The 19,503-nt window shown below is 50.1% G+C and overlaps 1 protein-coding gene across 3 annotated transcripts in view; it reads left to right on the top strand.

Moving 5' to 3' along the window:
* GALNT14 (polypeptide N-acetylgalactosaminyltransferase 14) overlaps positions 1-19,503 on the top strand; it is a 110,707-nt gene that overhangs the window by 20,546 nt on the left and 70,658 nt on the right. For all 3 annotated transcript variants that reach the window (XM_082049118.1, XM_082049116.1, XM_082049117.1), the window contains exon 2: positions 17,655-17,824. In XM_082049118.1, coding sequence (XP_081905244.1) covers positions 17,655-17,824 — 170 coding nt within the window. The remainder of the gene's footprint in view (positions 1-17,654; positions 17,825-19,503) is intronic.

Below are 19,503 nucleotides of genomic sequence, written 5' to 3'. Positions count from 1 at the left end.
CTGGCTCTGCCTGGGGGCCAGGAAAAGCCTTGGTAAGCCAGGTCAGCACTGAGCTCTGGAAAGCGGTGCAGATGCTGTGAGCTTGCCCTTTTTGCTGTCTGTAATTTATGAGTGCAGCAGAGGCTGGGAGCTGCGTTTGGGGTGGGTTAGTGCCAGGGCACCTTTAAATAGCAGGGCTTGGCTCCTGGCAATGACAGGATCTGGCTGTAACATCTGTAGCCTAAATTTCAGCCTAGCCCAAGGTTTTTGAGTCTGTTTGAAGCTGAGATTTTTTTTTTTTTTTTTTTTTTTTAAATATTTTTAAGCTTGAATTGGACTGTACCTGAAGAGCTGCCACATATACCCACAGTTCTGCGGGAGCCCAGCAGTTGGGCTAACGGCTTACGGCACATTCCAGGTGGGTTTGGAGAGTTTCTGAGCCGCTGTGGGCAAAGCAGTCACTATGTCTGCACTTCAGCTGTCCCATCAGGATGTGGAGAAGGGACGGGGAGCCATGGGTGAAGCTGCGCTGTGCCCTGGGGACATGGGGCAGTGGCCGACGGGAGCTTCTCGTGCCAGTCCCACCGCTCTGCGCTTCCCAATGCAGGGAAATACAGCCCAGGAGCATGGCAAAAGCTTGCTTTGGCAACTGTTCACCCACTCCAACGGTTAAAAGCAGCTTGGTGGCTCCCTGTGTAAGGCTGCAATTAAAATTATACTCAAAGCAGGGCTAAAATCCCATTTCTTTTGGCCTTTAATTATTTAATTTATTTTCTATATTTAACATGCTTGCTCTCTGTGAGTCAACTGAATTTTTCTGTAATATTTTTTGCTCAAATATTTGTCTGTGTTGGCGGAGGGAACATTTCAAAACGAGCCTTGCAAAGCTGGCCCTAGATGCCCTAGTGTTTCTTCTGGATTCTCCCACTATTGAGCCAGAGCGGTTACTGCTTCACGTTTCCCACGTGTTTCCCCCACTGCTTCTAATACAGATAGAATGTTACATTGAAACACAAAGAAGAATTTTAATTTTATACCCCGTGTTCACCATTCTTGTCTTGGAAAGTAAGGAGCTGGTGGGATTAGTCTAGTGCCAGCGGCAGAGCCCCACTTGGGCAGCATTGGCTGCCCGTTCCCATTCGTCATCGCTGCTGCTGGGCAGGGGGTGATGGATAAGCCAAAATGAGCCTGTCGGAGCTCAGCTGTGGCACTGGAAATAGCAGAGCCACTGCCAAATGCCTTGTGGTTTTGTTCCCCATCTCAATGAGGAAGAACATCTGGTCTTGGTTTACCTTGTTCCCACAACCCCCGTGCCTTTTAGCAGCCTGGACTAATATTGCAGAATAAAGAGGCTTTTGCTGCTTGTCTCTCCGTAGTCAGATTTAAATAGTGAGGCAGAGGGACAGGCCTGTTGAATTGCCTTTCCTTGCGTTTTACTGTGCTGCCGGTGGAGGTGAGTGATGCTCGGGGTTGCAGCCAGCCCCATAGCGAGCACCGAGGGATGGAGCACAGTGGCCAGGTTGGTGGTATTGCTGGTGAACCATGGGTGGTCAAGAGGCAAGGGCAAGCAGGGTGCTGCCATGTGAATCCACAGCAAATCCTGCCTGCTTTTGCTCCCTGCCGACTCAGAGAGAGGGCTGTACAACTGGAAATGATGCAGAGAGCTGGGACATGGGGTGATCAAGACTTTGGGATGGCTTCTCTGCAAGAAGTAGGCTTGGGCTGCTTAACGTGGGATGGAGGAGGGCGGGTCGTGTTGGAGATCCAGAAGATAGTGGCCAAGAAAAAGTGGATAAGAATTCCTCCTCTCTTTCCCAGATAGAAGCTGGGGTTATCAAAGGAAGCTGACAGGGGGCAGGTTCAATGTGGATGGATGCAAGGTTGCAACAGCATCTTCTAGGTGCTGAAAACCTGTGTGGCTTCAGCAGTGACTGGACAGACTGTGGGAGAAAGGTCCATGCAGGCATTAAAGGTGAAGGTGGGAGTGTGCTGGCAGCAACAGGGTGCTCAGAGAGGTGTCCCTGTGCTCCCTTGCCCCTAGTTTTGCCCAGGTCTTTGCTATCAAGAGTCTCATCAGAGATGGAGTATTTAGGCAGATGTGACCCAGCACTGCTGCTTTTGTGAGCAGCCGTTCTGTGCGTGGCTGTCACCCTTGGTCCCTGAGGGCCAGATTTCCCACTCCATGGTCCCAGTTCAGCTTGGAGACTGTTTGCAGGTAAGGGCGTGTAAATGAGCAGGAAGAACATGGTGTGCATGCATAAATATGCATATACACTGATACATTTAATTTACCGCATCCCTGTAAGGAAACTGGGCTGTGGAAAGCTGGTGCTGGGTGTGGGAACAAGCAGTTGGGCAGGAGGGGAGCTGTGGGCACACTGGTCCTTTATACCAGGGTGTGGAGGGAACTCTGCCAGGGGGACAGGTGGGCACCGAAAACCTCATCCCTGCACTGCCTCTCTGTGCCCCTCTGCTGCCTGTGTTGTGCTGCACTGGCCTTCACCTGGGAAGGACAAGCCCCTGGACAGGTGCTGCTGGGTGTGCCCTGCCTGCACCTCGCCCTGCCTGGTGCTGCTTGCTGGGCAGAGAGCCCGGGAGGAGGTCAGAAGTTGGCAGAGAGGAGGAAGCTTTTTAAAATGTCTTGTTTCCTTTAGTATCACTAGATTTTATTTTTTTTTTCTCTTTTTTTTCCCCCTGAACACGATGTTCCCAGGCTAGACATGAGGAAGAAATTTTTTACAGTGAAGGTGGCAAACCTCTGGCACAGGTTTCCCAGAGAGGTGGAAGATGCTTCATCCCTGGGGACATCCAAGACCAGGCTGGATAGGGCTCTGAGCACCCTGATCTAGTTTAAGATGTCCCTGCTCATTGCAGGGAGGTTGGACTAGATCAGGTTGTAACTACTACATTTACACTGGCCTAAAATTACATTTGGCCCTTTGAAGGCAACTACGATGCTGATGTGGCCCCTGAGAAAATGAGTTTGACACCCCCGTACTTGATGGCCTTTGAAGGTCCCTTCCAACCCAAATTATTCTATTATTCTATGATTCCCCAGCTCGGTGGCATTAGAGCCGGGTGGTACAACTGGGTACCACTGCAGTGGCTGTGCCCAGCTGGGACGAGACCTGCTGCCAACTCAGGCAGCTGGGCAGATGGTGCCAGTGCCCATCCCATGGCAGGGAGGAGGGGGCACTCCCGTCCCCGGGGCTGCCGTGCACACTCCTCTGAAGCGCTAAGTGGTGTTACAGGCAGCTTACCTGGAACTGCAGCACAGCACAGACCATTAGTCTTGCTGAGTATGGCTATGATCGTACTTAGCGCTGCCTTCCTATCTCTCGTTTCTGAACCATAGAGCACTTTGCAACGATTAATTCAGCATGAGACTCTAAGTGAGCTTTATTGCCCCTGTTTTAGAGCAGACATAAAGGCTGCTGGCAGAACAAGAGCAGAAACTGTCATATAGATGTTCACCAGCCTAGCAGCTACAAGCCACCGTACCTCCCACTGGCCTCCTTTTGTCTTGGCACTTTTTTAGGTCCATTTGGTTGCCCTTGAGATGTTGTTCCTTCCGCTGCAAAAAGGAGGGATGCATTCAGATGGTCAACTGTACCCGGTAGTTTGGGATTAAAACTCTCTTTGCCTGCGTAGGAGAAAAAGTCTTGGCTTGTGTAACCAGTTATTTGTGGTGCATCTCTCCAGGCATCTGCGTTGATGCAGGCAGCAGCAGCATATGCTGCTGGCTGCAGAGGGACCGGTCCTGTCTCCATCTGCACACAGGCTTGCTGGGGATGTGGTGGGTGTTGCAGCCAGGGCTCTGCACCTCCACCTTTCCCAGGGCTGTGCATGAGGTGGTGGCAGGTCATCCAGCTCAGAGCTGGGGACCTGTGGTGGTGTGTCCAGAGCTCTTCACGTCTCACGGCAATTTCTTCTTTAGGCTCCAATGAGGACAAAAAGAGTACAAAAATGCTCAGCTGAACGTGTTCTCTGGAGTTGCCTTTACAAGCAGTAAATCAAATATAAAAGCAGTCAGGTGGGGATTTTTTTGAGCTATCAGGACCAGTGCTGGTTGGAGTGCTCAAGCCTGCCTGCCCACCCACCCCGCAGCAGGTGGGATATCTGCACTGACTGTTGTGTTTTCAGGAAGGTTTTGTGGAGTATTGTGTCAGCTCCTCGGCAGGTTTTCTCCATCCATGGGGTTTCTGCTCCTCACCCTTCCTTCCACAAGGTGTTGTGGCTTTTGATTGCTCTGGTGTGCCTGTCAAAGCCTGAATGTAGCCCTGAACCTCCTCTATCACAATCTTCTCCCCTTTGTTTGAAGGCATGCCATGGCTGGTCCTCAGGGCTCAGGGAGCGAGGGGAGGTAGAGATGTGCATGCCTGTGGCTGGGAGGAGGGAGCTCCTGAGGGATGCAGGAGGAGGTGAGGATGGAGAAAAGAGCCAGTTGATGCCCAGCATTAAGGGAAACAGCATCGCTAATTTGGGGCTCAACTCCACATGCTTTCAGGACCGTCCCAGCAACAAGAGGGTTTTGTTTAATCTCCAGTTAATGCAGACCCGTGCAGGGGTGGTGTGAGAGACATCCCTCTGGCTGTGGGGAGCCTCTCCGCTGCTTGCACTCCTCACCTCCTGTGCTTTCTGTGGAGAAGTCCAGCTGGAGATGCGGTTGCCCCGGAAGGAGAGTCCCTTCTCCCTGTAGCTGGGGGTCATCCGGTGCTGTACTGGTGTATGCGAACCTATGGGCAGAAAATCTGTGTTAGCCCTGCTTCAGCCATATCCATCCTTTCCTGCCTGGCCGGAGTATCTCATTTCCTTCTGGCTGGGAAGACTGGCTCCTCATTTCTTTGCAGCTGCTGTCGGCAGCAAACGCGGCCTCATTTCTATTATCCTCTGTCTGATCCCACCTAATCCTTAATGCAGGGAGCTGCCGGCAAGGGGAGCGTGTCGCTGCAAGAACAAGGACGATCAAAGGCGTGCAGGACAAGCCATGCCCCAGCTGGGTGATGGGGATGCTTAAAAGTGGGTCGAACCTCTGCTCTCCACTCCTTGCATCATGTGGGGTGCTTCCCCACTCCCTGCCATGGCTTTCTGAGAGCAGGGATGTTTCCCTTCAACAGACATTGCACAGGTTCTGGTGGACCTGATGTGTTCACCTGGCACAAAATGCTCTTTGTTGAATAGCAGGCTGAGAGAGTTGGGGTTGTTCAGCTTGGAGAAGAGAAGATTCTGGGAAGACCTTGTTGTGGCCTTTCAGTACTTAAAAGGGGCCTTTAAGAAAGATGAGGACAGACTTTTTAGCAGGGCCTGTTATGATAGGAGAAGGGCTGATGGTTTTAAACTAAAGGAGGGAAGGTTCAGGCTAGACATGAGGAAGAAATTTTTTACAATGAGGGTGGTGAAACTCTGGTCCAGGTTGCCCAGAGAGGTGGTAGATGCCCCATCCCTGGAGACATTCCAGGCCAGGCTGGACGGGGCTCTGAGCAACCTGATCTAGTTGAAGATGTCCCTGTTCATTGCAGTGGGGTTGGACTGGATAAGCTTCGAAGGTCCGTTCCAATCCGAACTATGCTATAATTCTATGGTGACTCATCACATCATGTGCTAATACCAAATGCCATCTACAGGAGTGCTTTGCTGTCTGCATTGAAGAGGACGAGGTTTGGCGGTTTAATGTTTTGAAGTATGTGGCGCGCTGTCTTCTGGCGTGGGGTAGCCACGGCGTGGGGTAGCCACGGTGGAGCCGGGCAGGAGCGTGCCAGGAGCCATCAGCCATACTGCCTCACCACGGTGGAGGAATCATCTTCCATTATCAGCCAAGGGGTTTGGTGCATACCCAGGCATACGCATCACCAAGACTTCCATGCTACATTTTCATCACTGGTGACTCCAAAAATCCTCTTTCCCTTATTGCAGTGAAATGTGTGTGTATGTGTGAGAGAGAATCCGTGCCAAACACAGATTTTATTATTTTTCTGATAATAACCACAAAGCTTGGTGCCTGATTGCTGGTTTCCATCCAGATCCTCATGCTTTCGGGAGGTGTTTTGAGTTTGATGCATCAGGTGAATTAACAGTGGGTTGTTTTTTTATTTTAAGTGGGTTCTTTTCAATCTAGAGATGTGCAGAAATATTGATGAGATGTTGCTAATATGTTAGGGAAAGGGGGAAAGGAAGGCTGGTGCTGTGTCTCTGGGCTGTGACATAGCAGTGCTTTTTAAACCAATGTCCTCCTGGGTGCAAGAGCTCCAGCAGTGGGTCCTTCATGGTGACACAGCTGTCCTCCAAATCACTGATGTCATTTACCACAAGTCAATTTTTGTTTGTTTGTTTTCTTTCCCCCTCCTTCTGTTTTCATTGTGCATCTCTGATCTTCCTAGCAATGTGGGGAGCTGTGCGTGTGCCTTCACATGGGCACAGCAGGAGGGGGTGGTGTGTTGTGCATCCCCATGCTTGTTTGCCTGCTTCTGTTTTTGGGAAGGACAGTGCTGCTTCAGCCTGTTCCTCTGGGGAAGCAGGTGTTTTTTGTTGTGGCAGAAGGTTTGCTCCAGAAGAAGCTGTTGTGTATTTGTTTTTTTAAGTTGTTTGTTTTTTTTTTTTTTTTTTTTTTTTTCTCAGCACTGTCTCTTCTCTCGTTATGGGGATGAATTTTGAGGCAAATATACCCTAAAATACTGCTCAGGCCCCAGTCCTTCCTGCAGTCCTTCCTCAACAGGCTTATTTATTTTCTAGCCCTCCATACCTTGCTATGCTATGATGCATTTCTCACTAGCCAGGGTTGTTTGGTTGGTTGTTTTTTTGTCCCTATTACTGAGCTGAGATAGGAGAAGGTTAGGCTGACACATACGCTTTAAATTATGCTGTTGTATCTCTGGTGCTGTCAGTCATGTTGCTTCCAAACCTGGGATCTTGCAGACACTCCAGCAGCAGGTACCTAAGGATCAAAGGTATAGATCATTTCTTGCTGTCACAAATGTTTTATATCTAATTTCTCCTTGAGGAGAGTTGCAGGGAGGATGGGCTGCCGGCTGGGTAGTACATGTGCCCTGGAGCATGGTCTCTGTGTCCTGAGCTTCATCTGCCTCTGCCTGCATGTTGAGGAGCAGCTCTGGGTTACAGAATTGCCTGCTTCTCTGCAAAATGTCTATGTGAGGTGAGGAGGTGGGTCACACTGACGTCCTGGTGCATTTTGTTGGTGGGAAGGCATCTGACAGGTGGGCACTGGTGGGTCCTGTGCTCATGCTGTGCACTGAGGGTTTGCCGGGTGTCCCATGGGTAGGTGCCTCATGGGTTGGTACCCCACAGCCTGCGTTGCCACTGCCTCATCATGGTCTACAGCTTCCTCACCAGTGGAGGAGGAGGGGTGGGCGCTGATCTCTTGTTTCTGGCAACTTGTGACAGAACCCGAGGGAATGGCAGGAAGATGTGCCAGGGGAGGTGTAGGTTGGACATTAGGAAAAGGTTCTTCATCCAGAGGGTGCTGGAGCACTGGAACAGGCTCCCCAGGGAGGTGTCGCAGCCCCAAGCCTGGCAGTGTTCAAGAAGAGACTGGACAACACCCTCAGACACATGGTGTGAACTGTGGGGTTGTCATATGCAGGGACAGGAGCTGGACTTGACGATCCTTATGGGTCCCTTCCAACTCAGGACATTCTATGAATCTACACCTGCTACAGAAAACCTGCCCCTGGGTCCTGCAACCTCTCAATAGAGGGTAGGGCAGCCCTCATGTTTTCTGGTGGTGCTTTTATCTGCGAGTACCAGCGTAGCTGCTTGCTGTGTTTTGGGCTGGGTTGGCCCGAGGCACATCACTGCCTGGTGTGCATCCACCAGAAAAGCGCTCCGAGGGGGCTTGGGGCATTTTGGTTAGTCAGCAGTAATGGCTTTCTCTGCTTTTCACACTCTGCAAATAAGAGGTGGGAAAAGAGAAAAGCCCTTGTGCAGGAGCTGCTCAGGGCAGGTGATGCTCCCTGGGGAGCCTCCCACCAAGAGCGAGCCTTGTGAGTTAATTGTAGGAGCAGGGAAACTGAGGCACAGCTGAGAGGAGTCTGGGGCTTTTCCAGAGCTGGAAATCAAGTGCAGGAGTGGGGAGTTTTGACTGATGGCATTTCTTGTCCTTGCTGAGCTCCTTCCATGGAACAGGTTGTGCCTTGGTGCCCACTTGGTTAAGCTCTGCTCCTCACAAGCAGTTGGCTGACAGTGGGGCGAAAGGCAAGCTGGTGGCTTCCTGAAGAGAGCTAGAGCCACGTGGATAACTGCCTGGTGTATTTGCAATTATTTTATTTTGCTTGAGTATCTATTTTTTTAATCTCCGTTTTTTTTCCCCCCCCATTAGAATAAACCAAAGTAAAATAAAGGCTGAGCTTTCCCTCCCTTGGAAGCACTTTTCCCTTCGCATTAATACACCACTGTTATCTATCACCCCTCTTTGCTACTCATTTTGGAAAGGTGGCCACTTGGGGAAGGATAGTAGCATTAGTTTCTAAAGCTGTGTAAAGATCCCCATGGAAGCAATTACCAGATGGATTACCCCTGGCTTTGCTGCTGCGAAAAGGCCAAGTCGGGTTGAGGATGCTGAGTGCATTAATGGCACGATCCCTTCCTTGCTTGGGAGGTGCGGTTCAGATTAGCCGCCTGCTTTTTAAAGGGCTGGGGTCAGAGCAGGTCTGGTTACTGGCTCTTGCTCTCTGATCCCCTTCCCCACTCCCTTTTCCCCTGATGTTCCCAATCCTGGGCTGTCCTCTGGCACCTGGGACACACAGCTCCATGGGGAAGAGGGAGACCTTCTCTGACCTCTGAGATGCTCAAGCTCTGTGGTTTTATAGGAACTTTGGCTTTTATGCGGAAGGATGAGCGAAGCTCAGCTGGGGACTGTGCAGCTATGGGCTCCTAAGTACTAAATCATCTGCTGCTCCTGCTGAAGCCGGTGAAGGCTGGTTTGACCTTCATGGCTGGGAAGCAGCTCGTGTCCATCCTGAAAAGGCACAGAAGGGAAACAAAACATTGTCTGTGCAGGAGCTCCCTTTCGCCACTCCATTCACCCACCATGTGTCTGTGTTCTTCCCAAATGCATTTGATCTCTGATGATTCTGGGGATGAGCTGAACCTGGTTGATGTGGAAGTGGGACACGGGATGCTGCCTTTGTTTCTTTCCTAATTAGTGGCCTGTGTAATTGCTGCTGACCTTCAGGGGAGCAGCTCTCAGGCTTGCCCATGCTGTGCTGCCAGCGGATGGTGGCACTGAGCGGTGACAGTGGGCCATGGAGGGGCCACCCCTGGTGCTCCGGTTAGTGTGGCACAATGGACACAAAGATGGTCTCTGCCATCTCCTGGCACCCCGGTGAGCTCAGAGAGGTGTGCTGAGGGACCCTCTCTGTCAGGGGTCAAGGTGCTTGGGGGAGCTGGCATCAGCGAAGGATGGAGAGCGCCCAAGGGAGCTGTAGGTGGATGTCCCACCACTGGTGGGAGCAGCAGCAGGGGCACCGATGGGGGACTATTGCCATCAACCTGGGAGCTCACCAGGGAGCAGAGCTGCTGCCAGACCAGTTGTTTTCTACCTTTTTTTTAAAAAAAAGCCCACTGAAATATTAAAAAAAAATAATCTCAGTGGAAGTGGAGGCTTTCTTGTAGACTCTTAAAACCTATTTGGTCTTGTTTGCCATCCAGAATTACTGTTTGCAGACCCAATAGTAGAGTTCACAGGCAGCAATGGGCTCAAGCTGACCTTTCTTGTGGAGCTGCGGGTGAGCCCAGAAGACCTTTTTTGATGGAGACTTGGGAAGACCAATGCAGCCTGAGCACAAGCAGTTGAACCGAGCAGTCCCGCAGCATCTCAGGAGAGCTGTGGGCAGAGGGAGGAAGAGATGACCAAAAATCCTCTCCATCCTTCTGCTTGGCTTCTGGCACAGGCAGAGCTGGGTCTTCTCTTTTCTCCAGTCAGCAGCTTGGTTTGTGCTGACCTCCTAAATATTCAGCTCATTATACAGTGTAATGTATAAATAAAACAGAAGCAGGCAGCAATATTCTCTAGGAGGATATAATCGGCTTCCTTTCTTTTTTAATTATACAGGATTTGTCTTCATGTGTCAGGGTATCCTATGGGCCAGTGTGTTGTTTTAAATAATAAAGTCTGTGTTCTTTACACAGCAAGGTGCTTCTGTATGGCTGTGTGGGTGCACCTGATTTGGGAGCTGCAAGAAGGAAGAGCATCTTCCCAAGTGGGAATACAGGGAATTTTGTAGCTGGATGTTGTTTCTAGAGGTCAGTGGCTTGGATCCTGCACTCCTCTCTGTCATTACAGTGAGGCAGGAGGTTCTGCAGCATGTTGGAGAGGATGGGAGGGTCACCATGGGGGCTCCTTGGGATCTGGCTGGGGCACGAAATGCTGACTGGCAACATGCATTGCCTTTTTCCCCACAGAGACAGGACGGTGGCCTGATACTACAGCCAGTGGTTAGAAGCACTGTCCATGCATATGAAGCTCAGGCCCAGGCCACTTGTGGGAGGTGAGGGTATATTTTAACTTGGCACAGCTGCCAGCATGGTGAGTGGTTGCTGATAAGCATGGTGTGAACACTGGGCTGACTTGCTTTCTCCTAAGGGAAGCCCTGGAAACAGAATTTGGCCTTTCATCAAAGCAATGAGTCTGTCATCTTTTGCTCCTTGCAACTTGGAGTCTCCTGCTTCTGGTTTGTAAATAAATTCCCCATTTTGGTTACCGTCCTGTCCATCTGTGTTAAAATTAAGGCTTTGGTGCCCTTACTGGAAAAAGCATCAATAGTTCTCTGGTGGATTTTCATACTGTTGTATTTGGCTGGAGAATTTAGCAGATTTAAGCCTCTGGAGGGTATTTTGTACCCTGTAGATAGTTTACTACAGCTACGGACAAGAAGATACACAAAGAGCTGGTTCTAGCTGTGATCGATGGCCCAGCTGCCGAAGCCCTGGGCTGGCTCCTTGCACTGAATCAGCAGCCAACAGCCTGTGCTGATGCTGGTCGAGCATGGGGACGATTCAGAGGAAGACACTGGGGAGCCTTCTCCTGAGTCTGAATGGGGATGTTTCCATCCAAGTGGTTGCAGCCATAGTTCCTGAAGGTCAAGTCTTCCATGGCCACTTTGCAGCCTTTATCAGTCCTGTTGCCTGATGCAGAAGGTGTCTTAGTTGCATAAATGTGTGTGTGCAGCGCAGGAGAGATCCAGACCCTGCCCATACAGTAGTGGGCATTAGAGGGTGGGTTGGAGACCGACGAGTAAAGGAAACTGGGCAGTAGGTAGGGAGGGCAGCAAGGGTGATGGTAGCATGGCCTTGGCCTCAGAACCACGTGAGAAAGTGGGATGCTTGCTGGAAGGTCCTCAGGGACTGATGTTCCTTGCTGAGCTAGCAGATGAGGAGGCAATGTTCCACCCTTTGAAGATGGAGCAGTGTGCCTGTGGATGTACACGAGCAGGGAAAGGTCATTAACAGTGAGAAGCTTAATGGTGAATGCTCAGAGCTTCTCCAGGCAGCTCAGCTGCAGGACAGGCTTTGCTGGAGAAGTGCTTTGCTTTAATTAGGTATCTGTATTAATATTTTATTTGATTTTTTTTGTTATTCTTCCTCCAGCAAGTGGGGTCAGAGCAGACTCGGATCTGCAAGTGTCCTTTGAGAACCAGTTAATTGACTCCAAGCAGTGGGAGATGCTGGTCCTCCTTGGGGCAGAGTGAGATCCTGACAGAACCTGGGTCTGCTATGCATCCCTGCAGGGTCCCAGAGAAGCTGCCACCAAGGTGCACCTGCCTGTTGTGCCCAGGTCCTGATGCCAGAGGAAGAGGAGCTTCACAGCCCTCAAATAAAGGAACTGGAGCTCAAATCCCCACGGGGGAGAAGACTAATTAATGGCGGATGGTAGCTGGGGCCCAGAGCTACCTCCGTTTCCAATGCATGGTTAGTGTCAGCACAAAGCTGGAGAAGGTGGCACTGAGCCAGTGAAGCACTTAAGCAAGTACTTAACTTCAAGCATTTAAATAGGGATTTCTGTGGGTGTGGGACGTGACCCTTGCAGGGTCTGTGCTGGTTTGCTGCTGACTGGTACCCGTAGCAGCAGAGGACGTGCTGCAGGATGGGTGCAAGCCTGCTCTCCAAAGACCCACAGCCTGGTTTTGGCACTGCCACGTGCTCTTTGGAGAGGGCAAAGAGCGTGGGCGTGGTGCTCTGCCTGTCTGCCCCTTGTATCTTGGGGATGAGGTCATTGGGATGCACAGCAACTGGACCAAAACTCAGCTGAAGGATCTCGTACCTTGGTGCTCCATCTGGGCTGTTCAGGGAGACAGGGAAAATGATGGAGGCGGTGTGATGCTGCTCTCTGCTTGTTTCCCCTCTGGGGCTGCTGACCTTCTTAGTGCATGTGCTGGCACCAAGGGACGAGGAGGGATGAGCCCTACCCTGTTTGAAGTATTATAATCCTTTCAGATGGCATTAGTGCCTCGGCCTTTAACAGCTCTATAATTGAGCCTCCTGCTTGCAAGGGCCCCGCACTTCAGCGAGGTATTTAAATCTCATTTGTATAATGCCTGGTTCCAATTCCTGCTGAAAGATTGCCCTCCACCTCCAGTGCCCCCGAGCTGTGCCGAACACGCACATGTGCTCCAGCTGGCCATGGGCAGAGGAGCGACCGAGCGTGGCCAGGCAGCAACATGCTGTGCATCATCCAAGTTTCTAGAGTTCTTGCTTGTTTTTGGAGCTTTTGCTAGGCTGATGCATTTTTTTATTTCCTTCTCCCCTCCTTTTTTAATGCCTGAGTCTCTGGGAAGGCAGGATGGCGACTTGGCAGTGAGTGCTTGGTCAGAGATTTATGTAGGGATATGATTTTCAAGGGAAAACTGGCTGTAAGGGGTGTGGAGGGGCTGTAGAAGTACATTGGGCTGCTGCCAGACCCCCTTGGGGTAATCATTGCACCTGCACAGGCAAAACCCCTTTGCCCAGGGCTTCCCAGCAAACACCAGCAGCTCTGCTTGAGTTTGCTGCCTCCTGAAAGAATGCGCAAGGTGCCGGCCTGATTCACCTTGGTCTAATGGCAACACTCGGCTTCCCCAAAAGGAAACTTTTATTTTAGCAAAGGCATATATTCTCTATTTTAAAACAGCGCCATGAAAGAAAAAAGGGAATGAGAGCCTGATTTTGGCTTGTGCCACCCACTCCCTTTCCTCCTGGGCAGCTGGAGGCTGGCCCTTGGGACCAGTGTGACCTGCCTGTCCCTGGTCACCACTGATTCTGCTTGGGCCAGACTTTTCAAGCAAAATAACCTTTCCGCACCAGGCCACCTCATCTCACACTCTGCCCAGCGTCCAGCCTGCTCTGGCCCCCCGTCCTGGCGAGGGGTGCAGGCAGGAGGGGGCAGAGCATCCCAGGGAATGCTGTGGGCCCGCAGCAGCAGCCGGCTGGGTCGCTTGTTCCTCCTTCCCGCTCCAGCGATCCCTGCTGTACTGTAATCACACAATTATTATGCCATTAAAATGTCATATTCACAGAAATCCACATAAACAAGGCATTAGCAGTTGCCAGAAAATTGTAGTTTTACTGCTAATGACCTGCTCTCCCCCTACAGCACCACTCCTTTTTTTAATTTTTTTTTTCCCTTTTTTTTTTTGTTTCTGAGCCATGATTTAAGAGGCAGATGATGAATTACATTTTTATACTGAGAGGCTTTTGATCTTTAATATACAGTTGTGGTGAAAAGCTGCCTCAGTGCTCGCTCTGCTGTTTGCCCTTTGCTGGTGAGGTGGCAGGTGGTTTTGGGGAGGTGCCTTTAGTGGTTGGTTTTGGGGGGTGCTTTTAGCAGGCTGCCAAAGGAGAAGGTGCTTGGTGAGCCCTGTTCTCAGCTGGGCACTGGCGTGAGCTGGTCGCTCCTCCCTGTGGTGAGTTTTGTCTATGTCTCCATGCCTAGAGAGTGTCCCTCTCATTGAGCCCCTCAGTGCAGTGTTGGAAAGGGTGGCACTTGTTTGCCAAGAGTGACTGGCTACCCCTTGGATATTTATTTCCTCTCTTTCCTTCAGATTCATTGAGTTTCTCAAACTCTTTTAAGCATTGACAGTGTTTCCTATAATTAATACCAGCCATTAAACTGCAATGTTGAAAGAGAAATTACCTAATTCCAAGGAAAAAAATGAAAATTTATTACTAGTACATGAGAGAAAATGAATATGAAACTTGGAGAGAAGACTCCTGTAGAAGATAAATAGAAAGGCGAGTGGAGTATTGACTTGATCCTTTTCTAGTGCAGAGTAATTTGGCTTCTAAAGTGAGTTAGATCATAATAAATTAAATTTAGATTTCTGCACATCAGTGAAATAACTCCCAAGACAGAATTCTGGTGTGAGGAAGAGGTGATAATACATGGCAGAAATATTATAATGAAGACCTTACCCAGTAACCCGTAACTGATGTGCTGTCCCTGGGTGAGTGAAGGGGTTTTCTCCTTATGCTGTAACTTGCTTACCCTGTCCCTGATCTGGTGCCGAGAAACAGGCGAGTCCCTGTGTGCAGGTCGGGGATATCTCCTGCCTCCCACCACCTGCGTAGCTGGGAGCTTTTCATCCGAGGCCGCTGCCTTGCTTTCCCTCACAGCTTTGCACAGGTATTTTTTTGCAGAAGTCAGTGCATGCATGTGTCCAAGCATCCTGCTCCAATTTCGGTTAACTCGCAGGGAAGCTTGGGCTGGAAAGTGGAAGAACACACAGAAGATTTGGGCAGGAGGTGTGGGTTGAAAGCAAATAACCAAACCTGGGTATCAACTTCTGGCTAAGAAGGTTAACCTCTATCAAAAATAGTGTGGTCAGCAGGACAAGGGAAGTGATCCTTCCCCTGTACTCTGCATTGGTGAGGCCACACCTGCAGTATTGTGTTCAGTTCTGGGCCCCTCAGTTCAGGAAAGACATTGAAGTGCTGGAGCGGGTCCAGAGAAGAGCAACATGACTGGTGAAGGGACTTGAACATAAGACCTATGGGGAGAGGCTGAGGGAGCTGGGGTTGTTTAGTCTGGAGAAGAGGAGGCTTAGAGGTGACCTCATCACTCTCTATAACTACCTGAAGGGAAGTTACAGCCAGGTGGGGATTGGTCTCTTCTCCCAGGCAGTTAGCAAGAGGACAAGGGGGCATGGGCTTAAACTCTGCCAGGGGAAATTTAGGCTGGATATTAGAAAGAAATTCTTTACAGAGAGAGTGGTCAGGCATTGGAATGGCTGCCCAGGGAGGTGGTGGACTCGCCGTCCCTGGAGGTTTTTAAACTGAGATTGGACATGGCACTTAGTGCCATGATCTAGTAAGCAGACTAGAGTTGGACCAAGGGTTGGACTGGATGATCTCTGAGGTCTTTTCCAACCCAGTAGATTCTGTGGTTCTTTGATTCTGTGAACCCAATCCTTGGGCTTGTTTCATGGTCAGATAGTGGCTGAAATAACTCTTTAATCTGTATTTAGCATCTATGTGCTCTTGATCTCAGATGTGTACTTAGCTACCCGATGTTTAGGAACCATCCTACTGCCAGATTTCCTCGACCCAAAAAGGAGAGCCTGGGTGAGTCAAGATGGGCTGATGTCTTTCAGGTGGAGATTTCACAGGGGTATTAGTTCTTCACTGTGGTGTGAGCTAAGAATGCAACGCCTTGAATGCAAGGTATATCCAGGGCAGGATGAGAAGCAAATGCCATGGGATAAGGGACTAGTATTTGTCCATGTACCCATTTACCACTGCTATCCCCCAGTAACAGGCTGGTAGTGGGGATAGATGGGTGCTGGGGAAATGCCACCTGCCCTCCTGCTTGAACCATCGGATGCTTGCCCAGCTGCACCCTTCTAGCTGATCCAAGGCTATTGGGTTTAACTGATGTTTATATATATATATATATATGTATATATATCTCCATCCAACAGCCTTAAGTGCTGTGTGGCCACTTTAAAAAGCTATTTCTCTTCTTATTAATTTTGACAAAACCAACTTTTACTTTTCCTAACAGTGTTAAAATTTAGGGACTGGAACTGCATGGTGGTTGTTTTAATGGCACCAGGCCCCCCAGGGCCATACTGAAATCTTATAAACGTCAGCCTGTCGGTGGCTCCACAATGCAATCGGCTCACTTTTCCCTGATCTTTTACTGTGGCGGTAAATCATGTTTTCCGAGATGCTGTAAAAAAACATAAACAATATTTATCAGCCTGTATAAGTCAGTCATTCCAAAAGCCTGCAGGTGGGTTATGTACATCCTCCTTGTAAACCTCCTGTAGCGACCTTACTGGTTTAATAACTTTCTCCAAGCATTGAATAACTTTGTCCCAGTATGCCTGGTGGCTTCAGGGTTTCTTCTGATCTTCCCTGCACTGGGATAAGTGCTGGAGCAGCTCCCAAGAAGGTTGTAGAGTCAAACCGGGGAAGGATGAATACAGTCCTGTATCTGGAAACCTTTGCATCCCTGAGCTCTGTCGATGTTTTTGTGGGGGGCCCATATTGCTGTGACCTGGGGTGATATGGGACAGTGTGTGGCTGGAGGCTTGTGGCTTCGTCCTGCCACAGTTTGCTTGCAGGAGCCGGTGCTCCCTCCTCCTCTTCCTACGACTAGACAAAACGCGCTGCTAGATATGAGTAAAATCAATTATGGGATAAAAATCGCCCGTCTCAAAAGCTCCATTTTGAGCTATTAGCAGGCAAAGTCGGCTTTGAGATGGTGTTAACTGAGGAGGGGAAAAAAAATAAAAGAAGAAGAAAAGATCAATTATTGGATAAGATCACAATTTTCTTTGGGGCTGAGATGTCTGTAAATGTTTGCATCTCCCTGTGTTACATGTACGGTGAGATCAAAGAGGTTGTGCTGCTGTAACGATGAGATTTTATCGGCACTGCATTGTGCTCTCCGGCTCTGTAACTGCATTGCTGAGGGATGTTTAAACTCTCAACAGCACCATGGTGCTGAGCAATGCTTAAACCCCCTGATGGCACCAATCCACCAAGGCATGCTTAACTCCCTCTGACGGCTGTTGAGTAATCTCAAAATGGAGCTCCTCCATCCTTTTGTGGGGAGGGACATCACCGACTAATGCTTGCCTGTTCTTCTCCCTGTGGTAGGGCTAAAGTTTTCGGTGGGAGACTTGTTGCAGCAAAGATGGACTAAAATTGGGCTGGGAGGACCACAACACCCTTCTTCCTTCCAGAGTCCCATTGCTGGAGCTGGCCCTGGAGCCAGGGTATGGCTCTGGAAACATGAGACTTTGCTTGATGAAGCTGCTCCCATCTGATGGCCCTTTCCTGCTGGAGGGCCTACAGGGGTGAGGGGGCATGTGGTGTAAAATACCTTTGCTTTTTGGCTGTAGAGAAAGTAAAACCCTAACGAGACCTTTGCACTTTTATGTTTCTTGAGACTGTACTGTTGGAGAGGGGGATCCACCAGAGACATGAATTTGCTTTCAAATTAGTAATTTTAAATTCAAACTGACAGGCTCTCTTTGACAGGTTTCAAGACCTGTTTCAAGACCTAGCTAAAAAAACAAAACCTGAAGACCTAATGAGGCTCCTTGTTAGCCTGCTCTTGTGATGCTTGCCCATGCTGTGGGGCTGACTGACCTCCAGCAGGGCTCAGGAGGACCTCTGGAGCGGGATCAGATGTTCTCCTGTCTCTCATCTCTCTAACGGGGCTGACTTTGTGCGCGCAGGGCTCGGACCTGGACTGGGACGACCTTTGGGATCAGTTTGAAGAGCGGAGGTACCTGAGCGCCCGGAGGTGGAAGGGTGGAGAGGACCCATACCGGCTCCATGCCTTTAACCAGCGGGAGAGCGAGAGGATCCCCAGTGACCGTGCCGTCCGTGACACCCGCCATCACAGGTTCTGCCTCCCCCCTGGTTTCTCCTGGTCTTCCTCGTGAATCTTCATTGTATGGGTGGATAGTCCTATTTCTCTTCAGGGCTGTGGTTTTGGGACGCTATTTGGGTCTGGGCCCTTCACCCACACCTGGTTAGTGTGCTTGGGATTGGTTCTACCTGGGTGGTATTTTTAGGGTTGAATATTTCACAGAATCACAGAATGTCAGGGATTGGAAGGGACCTCGAAAGATCATCTAGTCCAATCCCCCTGCCAGAGCAGGAACACCCAGATGAGGTTACACAGGAAGGCATCCAGGCGGGTTTTGAATGTCTCCAGAGAAGGAGACTCCACAACCTCCCTGGGCAGCCTGTTCCAGTGCTCTGGCACCCTCACCGTAAAGAAGTTTCTTCTCATATTTAAGTGGAACCTTTTGTGTTCCAGATTGTACCCATTGCCCCTTGTCCTATTTCACTTTACTTGATTTCTTGGTGTGCTTGGCAGCCCTAAACCTCCTAGTTAAAACCTTTATAAATTATTCCAGGACCACAGGGAAATAAAGGAAAAGGATTTTTTTTAATTTTGTCCTTCAGAAAAGTAATGGGTGTGCCAGAGCACACATCCATGATGGGCAAAGTCTTTGCTGGTGCTGGGAACTCTGGCTCTGCAGAGGATGCAATGTGGTGGTGCAAGGCAGATAAAACAGCAGCTGAGCACTTATTTTGCTCTGCAGAGTGAGGAGTTAATGTGAGGAATAAAGGACTATTGGTGAATGAGGAGAAGAGGAAGGTAAGAACTCTCTGGGTTACTAGCAACTCCAGCACCATCGGGGTCACAAATATCCTTCGGGACCTCTTGGGAGAGGCAGGGGTATTGCAGGGTTGCCTGGTGAGACCTGCACTCTCTTGCTGCTGTCAGTGTGGGAAGGGCACGGTGGGAATTTTGGTGCACCTTGCTTGCCATGGGCACAAAGATGTAGCCTCCCTCCGGCTGCCTCTCCAAACTCATTGAGGAACAGCTACTCTTCATGGCTGCAGGTTGTTGATGGTTGCTGGGGTTAATTGTAAGTCTGCTGGACACAGAGATGCTGGGGTGTCTTGCTGGGGTAGGAAATACCTCCAGGGTTCCCTCAACGCAGTTTTCCTCATCCTCTGCGAGCACAGCATATGCCTGGCCCCTGCTGGCGATCACCAGCCCACAGCTGGTGCAAGCCCTTCCCATGGAGCTGTGCCTGGCATTACGTCCCAGCCTGCTGGCAGCAGCTCTTCTCTCCTGCCTTATCCTGGGAGCCCTTTGCAGGGAGAACCTGCTCCGGTGGGAGCTCTGTGCCGGACCCAGCCATAGCACCTTGCTGGCCCAGGCTGCACCTTGCTCCTGGATCACAGCGACTCAACTCCCGGCATCTGTTCCAACTCTGAATTTCTCCTGTTCCAGTCCAAATGCAGCACTTAGGCTGAAATGCTGAAACGGCACCCGTTCTCCAGCCCTGTAGCTAGTGATGTGATTTTTTATTTATTTATTCTTTTAGCTCCTTTTCATAGTAAGGACCAGATGCTCCTTTCTCCAGAGACGAGCTGTCAGCCCTGACGGACGCCTGTTATAGCTGAGCAGATAGCAAGTGTGCTATTCCTGGAGAGAATTAATGCCAGGGATATTAACCATCTGCCCTATTAAAAGGGAAGATCAACTTGACTGCCCCCTCA

This window comes from Streptopelia decaocto (genome assembly GCF_964273445.1).
Source record: "Streptopelia decaocto genome assembly, chromosome: 3".
In the NCBI taxonomy this organism is placed as follows: domain Eukaryota; kingdom Metazoa; phylum Chordata; class Aves; order Columbiformes; family Columbidae; genus Streptopelia; species Streptopelia decaocto.
The sequence above is the reverse complement of the archived record's forward strand: the minus strand, read 5'-3'. Positions and strand labels throughout refer to the sequence as shown.